The following is a 6785-nucleotide window of genomic DNA, read 5'->3' as shown; positions in this document are numbered from 1 at the left end:
GCTATCTTTTTTAGGCGCCAATTACAGAATCTGACCTTCTTTGACTACTTTAGATGGCAAGACATTAAGCAATAACAAATGGGCAAGTCCCATTGTTAAAATGCTGGATTTTGCTACTGAACTGGAAATAGATCCTGATTTTTCTAAGATCTCTGTTGGTCCATATTTTCCTCAGCTGAGTGATGAAGTGATCAAAGACTTAAGATAGTTAACAATTATATAGTCATAGTTTTGATCTACCATTAGAACAGGTCTTACCAAGGGATCTGGCTCTGCTGGAAATAGAACATGTGTTATATAGCAGATGGCTTACAACTAGAGGTCTGCACGGGAACGGGGATCACGGGAATCCCCCCTAACCCACAGGACTCCCACGGGGACCACCCTCTGGCCCACAGGACTCCCACGGGGACCCCCCTCTAGCCAACGGGACTCCCACGGGGATGGAAGGCTTTGGAAGCAGGGTTCATTCATATAATATAAAGGACACGTCAGCCTTAGTAAAAGAGGGGGTTTATAAGTTAATTAACTGAACAGAAAACAAAAAAAGGGTTCCACCAAAGAGATTCCACAAGGAAAACAGTAGCACAAACACAAAAGAAACTGTGGAATTGATGATCCTGTCAGAAGTAATTGCTGCTTTTTATGGGGACGGGCGGGGATGGAGGTAATTCCTTGCAGGGATGGGTGGGGACGGAGAGGATCCTGGTGGGGACGGGTGGGGACAGAGAGGATTCTGGCGGGGATTTCTGTCCCGGCGCAACTCTCTACTCACAACAGCTCCAGGGTTCATGAGAATATGGATTTCGAAGCATAATCTGAAAGGAAAGAATCTGAAAACTTAAGAATAACTGTACTGTTCTTTGTTGGTGTTTACAAGGTAAGCTGATTTAATAAAAAAAAAAAAAATAGCAATTGGATACGGGGTCCCAGGTATCTCTTCCAGCTGCAACTGTTTAAAAAACAGCATGAAGAGGTAAGGAAGATAGTCATATCTATAGTAAGAAGGTCAGCTTAGTATGCTTATAGCGAATCAGTTCTGCAAGCTAGGTTGTGCAGTGAAGGGAAACAGGGAGAAGAAATGCAATGGAGAAGATACTGAAGATCAGAGGTGAAGGAGGTGAGAAGTAACAGTACAGAGACAGAAGGGTGAGACCCAAGAAAACATCATTCATCAACCTTGAGGCAACTGCACTCATCTAGTTACTTGACTGGAGCTCTGGAGTCTCTGGCCCTCCCTTGAACTGCACCATAACAGCAGCAGAGATCAAGGTATTCCTGAGCAAGCCCATGGTGATTCCAGACTGGCCATCATAGCCAGGTGTGTAAAAATGACAACTGAGGCTGCTGGTCATGTGTACAATCAGGAGAAGAGGGAACATTATATTAGGGGTTAGAGCTCAGACGTTGGAACAGAAGCAAACAAGATACGGCCTCTTTGCTGGACTTTGTTAAACAACATTAACATTAACTGCATAAATGACATTTGAACTACACCTGTAGGCGCATAATTGTCTTCAGACTATTTATACATTCAAATAAATATTATTTACCACCACCCCCCTACCACCGCAGTAACTGCCCCAAAGCCCATAGAGATTTAAAGGGCTTGAGGGCTTTTGCCGTGTGGCTTTGTAAAAGAGGGGATTAATATCTACCCATTTCAACTGCAATTTGATGTAGGTAAGATTCACTTTAAGTAGTTTGGTCACCAGTAGTTTGTAAAGTTTGAAAAAATAAAAATCTACCCCTAAAACTGACACACCCTACTGTAGTTTCTCTTTCAAAATTACCCCAAGAAAAGTACCCAAATGCATTTGCCCCTGTTCTTTAGTGCATATAAATCTGATTTTGCATGAATAGAATGAATGGTATTTTATAAAATTACCAATCCTTTCTCAGGAATGCATTTGGCCACGTTTATTAACTTTGACTATATGGGGCGTATGCATCCAAATTTAAGTTTGCGGGTAATTAGAAAGGTGGCCATGGTTTTTTTATGCCTAGAATGCTGTTTTACATGTAGATATGCCTCTTAAAAGTGTGGGGTTTCTAAGAATTTATAGGGTATACATATCATTTTATGAAGACCAGAATCAATGTCCTGCTGTATTTGGAAATAAAATATATATATATTTTATATAGGAAGTCAAACTTAGGGTCAGACAAATCCCTGTTTGAAATCTAGGCACAACTTACTGCCACTGATGACTATGCATGGGGTGGCCAGATCTTAATTTAGCCACTTTATTTCTCTGGGATAAAAAGGTCAAACTTTGCAAACCTTCCACCAAATCTATGAAACAAACACATATGTAAATTAAGACCACTGCTATGACATAGATGTGTACTTTTGTACAGGGGACACAACAGAAGAAGCATGTTCTGTGTGGGTTAACATTTGCTAGGTTTGCATTAGCAAGAAGAAAATCCACAAAGCAGAATTCCTTTACAACCGACACAACTAATAAACAGGACTTGGGACTCCAGGATGTGGGTTTCCCTAGTGACATCAGAGGCAAGATTTATTTGCTGATATACCAGTAATTCTTCTGTTCTAGAAAAGTAGTGCAGCACCCTTATACTATGATCAATGAAGCCCAAGATTTTCATGTTTTGCTTTAAAGAATGGGGCATTTTAATACAATTGAGAACAGATTTTAGGACTTAGGTTAGACAGAATTGCTAACCTAAAGAACTATTCTTAAAAAAAAAAAAAAAAAAAAGTGCATATACTCTGACATTTCTGATTAATTTCTGCAAGCTTGCCAAAAACACAGAAAGAAGGAAAAGCCTTTTCTTCCAGACAACCAACAATACATTCAAAAGTACCTGGTCTAAAGGACGATTTTGTAGCTGACTTTAATCATACAAACATTCTTAGCATGTGACATTTTTGTGCTAGAACTGCCTAAAGCGGCTTAAAAACAGCTACTGACCTGTGCTTTTTCGATATCCTAATCTTTTCTCTGAAAGGGTTTAAAAACCAAGTGAACCTTGGAAAAGGAACTAGAATGCAGAGCTTCCTTACTTAATAAGAAAATAAAAACCACTCATTTTCTAGCTTTTAGGTTTCTACAATGATGAAAGTAATTGTCATATATTAAGTTTTCATTGTGGCAAGAACAAGTAACTTATCGATTTCTGTTTGTAAAAAAAAAAAAATAGACTTAAGTATGGGCTATGAAAGACTGACAATGTTTGTGCTTTCTTGCAGCATTCTCTCTAAAACATGATAATGCAGTGTTACTGCACTGCAGGTTGATGTGGAAGACCTACAGATGGGGAGCATGAAATTTTGGTCCCCGGAAAATGTGTCAATTATTGAGGGTGATCCAATTGTATGATTTTAGCAACAGACCCTTTTTAGTACTATATATGCATCTGTTGGCTCTGAATCTAGAAAAGGGCTGTCTTCCAACTTTGATTTTTTTTTTTTTTTTAAATCCATAGAAAGGAGGAGGGCTGGGAAAATTGTAAAGTTGGTCTAGGTCACCAATCAGCAAGGGAGAAACTGAAAACAGAAAAAAATAAAACTGAGACAGTTACTTTGCATGAGAAAAGCCTTTTTTTTTTTTTTTTTCCAGCTACAGGTAGGTGCATTGCATCCCTTGAAATCATAAATTCCAAAATGTTACATTTTACTCTAAACAGGAATGGTGTGTGGGCTGCAGTTAAAGCTGAAGTACAGTGCTGAACATTAGTGAAAAGCATGATTTTCCACAGATTTAAGAAAAAAAATAGGGAGAAAAAAGAAAACTCAGCTAAACTATTTTAGCTGAATTCAGTTGTTATGGCCCCTTTAACCTATCATGGAATAAAGCCATGAAAATCAAATTTCAATTTGAAATTTCATTGAGCATGTCTCTAAAATGGTCAGTAAAAATATCAACACTATGGTCAACAGTGATTTTTTTTTTCTTCCTTTTTCTTGTGCACTTTATGCTATTAAAAGCCAAACAAAATACTGGCTATGGTGTAATTAATGCTGGTTTCTGGAATGTCGCCATGAGCCTCAACGTGAGTCCCAGAGGTGCAGCCTGGCTGGCATGCAAGCCTTGACAAGTCTGCTCGGGAACGAATTACATCTCCGGCCTTACTCCTTCCCATCCACGATGGAAAACTCTTTGATGACTCTGAGCTTGCCACTAGCATCCACCCTGCGCTTTTCTCTTATTAGGTCCTCCAGACTACGAAACCTTAGGGTGTGGACGTTGCTCTCCGAGAGATGAATCTTTAGGAAATATTGCTGGGTCCCCGCCGGCACCTCCCCGCCGGCTTTGAACTCCCTTTTGCCAAACCTGCACCAGGCGGCGAAACTTTCCGAGTTCGTCCAGCAGATCTCGTCGCTCTTTAAGCCCAGGTGGCCGCAGGCGTTCTGCAGCACCAGGTCCGCAGTCAGAGGTCGGTAGCGGTACCAGCTACTCACCACCCGGCCCATGCTGCCGCCTCCCGCCTCGTACAGGCTGTCCTGGCGGATCTCCCCCTGGTGCAAGTGGATGATCTGCCCGCCGCCCACGTAGACCGCCCAGTGAGAGGGCGCGGGGGCCGCGTGATCGGCAGGCGAGCGCGCGAAGAGCAGCTCGAGCAGGTCCCCGGGTTTGCAGAGGGCCAGGAGCCCCTTGGCGGGGTGCACGTTCAGGTCCTGGGTCTCGCTCAGCTTGGAGAAGATGCATTCCTGGCGCGAGAACGCCGAGAACTCGAGCTCGTTCCGCACCAGGTGGCTCTCCCGGGCCGGGCTCTGCTCGCTCACGCCGTAGGTCTCGGGCGGGCCTCGCTCGTCCAGGTCCTCCTCCTCGTCCGAGAAGAAGTACGCCACGCCGACCCTCAGCTCGTCCTTCTCGACCCCCGACGGGTCCCCGGTGGGCAGCTCGCTGTAGTTCAGGTGGGTGATGCGATCCAGTTGGTTTCCCATCAATGACAGGGCGAGGCGAGGTCAGGGAAGCGCCAGATCTGCACAAGCACAGACAAAAAAAAAAAGAGAAGCGAAGGCAAGAAGCGTGAAAGCTCGCCGAACAGGTTTCGCAGGTCCTCCAGCTACCATTGCCCCCCTCCCGCCATAGCTCCGGGCTGGGTTTAAAACCAGATTCCCTCTGGGAAGTTTCCCAGCCGCTCTTTTAAAAACGACGCACAAAAAAAAAAAAAAGTTTGGTGGCTGGGTTCTCTTGAAGGTCGTTTCAAGACAAAAAGCCAACAAAAGTGTTACATCGTTTTCCAAGTACATTAGATTTCTCTGTATTGCAGCTGTACGAGCAATCGCCTGCAATGACAAGTGGGCAAAACCTTACGCTTCAGCTACACAAGAAAGCGTCCCCCCCCCCCCCCCCCCCCAGCAACTTTATTTGCAGTTCTCTAAGCCTGTGGGGCAACGTCCGTATCAAGGCATATTTATGCCTGGGCAAAAATGAACCAGCTGGATATCTTGCTGCTGCAAGCCTGGGATCTGTCCATTAGAAACAAATAAAAATCCCTCCTCCCCCCCCCCCCTCCACGTTTCACTGGAAAGGACGGGAGAGAAGAAAACTCCCAGGGGTGCGTGGCAGTATTATTATCCCTGCAAAAAGTCACCCGACTGCCAGCAGCAGCAACCAGTAGTAAGAACGATCATCCCCCCCCCCCCCCAAGTCTCAGCCACGGCAGCTCCCTCTCTAGTCCAGAGGCAGCTCGTCCGATCTGGCTCCGAAAACAAAACGTGCCAGACTTTTGGGAGGAAGGTCGGACGAGTTTTATTTTGGAAAGAAAAATAAATATGTGCAAGTCTTCTAGGGACAAAATCCTAGAAATATATGTTGTTCCTAAGAAGGCGCCAGGCTGCTGCATACCCCTGCGTCTGCTTTGGAGAAATTCCTAGAGACTTCTTTTCGCCATTGATGCTGCAAAGGGGAGCCCGCGCGCGCGCACACCCTCACGAGCTCTCGCGCTCCGGTCATAGGAGGTCCCGCTCTAGGCTCCAAACACCTGCGCCGCTCGGAGTACAAGAGGCGAAGAGTTCGAGAACCCGCCCCGGTCGGAGCTCATTGGCTGGCCGTTTCAAACGATTGCTCGCTTTGTGCCCAATTGTGGAAGGATGCTTGGAGCTGTCAATCAAAGGCCGTGCCGAGTAGAGGTAGTTGCTGGCAGACCGGCCGCCGTTTCTGCTTGTGCAAAGCTTGTTCGGGGGGCGGAGGGGTTAGGAGAGAAAAACGTCAACAAAGCTTTGAAAACGTACGGGCAGCTGCTACTTTGGGCTGTTTTTCATTCCATTAGTCCTTTTAATCGCGAGCACTCTTGTTTGGAAGAAATGGCTCGGGTAAGTAACTGGGGCTCCAGGTAATTGCATAACCCCTGTTAGCAATTTCCATAACGTTAACACTCAAGCTAAAAGTGCTTTGGTCTCTTTTTTTTTTTTTTTTTTTGCTGCCCTTTAGATTTGCAGCACACGTTAATAAGTGCGATTTTCTCTTTACAGGCACTGGATTTTAGTAGACAGAATCGGGCATTGTAGCTATATGCCCAGGTGCTCAAGAGATTTGGCGAATTAAAACATGTTGCTTTGTAGTGCATTGGTTTTTGCGGCGCTGCAAGTGTGTAACTGAGATTCTTTTCATCTCAGCAGGTTAGTCACGTTCCCTGCAGCGTTGTACCTTGCATTCAGTGACCCGTTTTTTTTTTTCTCTCTCTCTGCAGTGTCATGGCATCCCAACCTTTAAAGGTTGTTTTCAAGCCGTGTCTCTCTTTTAATTTATTGATACAGTGCAGTTAACTGTGTAAGTCCATCTGAACCTTGAGGAATGTGGGTATCATGT

At 44.7% G+C, this 6785-nt stretch overlaps 1 protein-coding gene across 1 annotated transcript; it reads right to left on the bottom strand.

The window, feature by feature from the left end:
- Positions 1–2707: 2707 nt before the first annotated feature.
- LRATD1 (LRAT domain containing 1) lies at positions 2708–5967 on the bottom strand. The gene is made up of 2 exons (XM_033935599.1): positions 5823–5967; positions 2708–4953 (listed from the first exon to the last, which is right to left on the bottom strand). The coding sequence occupies exon 2, from the start codon at positions 4913–4915 to the stop codon at positions 4097–4099; it is 819 nt and encodes a 272-aa protein (XP_033791490.1). The 5' UTR covers positions 4916–4953; positions 5823–5967; the 3' UTR covers positions 2708–4096.
- Between the last annotated feature and the right edge of the window lie 818 nt (positions 5968–6785).

The sequence above is a fragment of the Geotrypetes seraphini genome, chromosome 3, assembly GCF_902459505.1.
Source record: "Geotrypetes seraphini chromosome 3, aGeoSer1.1, whole genome shotgun sequence".
Lineage (NCBI taxonomy): Eukaryota > Metazoa > Chordata > Amphibia > Gymnophiona > Dermophiidae > Geotrypetes > Geotrypetes seraphini.
The sequence above is the reverse complement of the archived record's forward strand: the minus strand, read 5'-3'. Positions and strand labels throughout refer to the sequence as shown.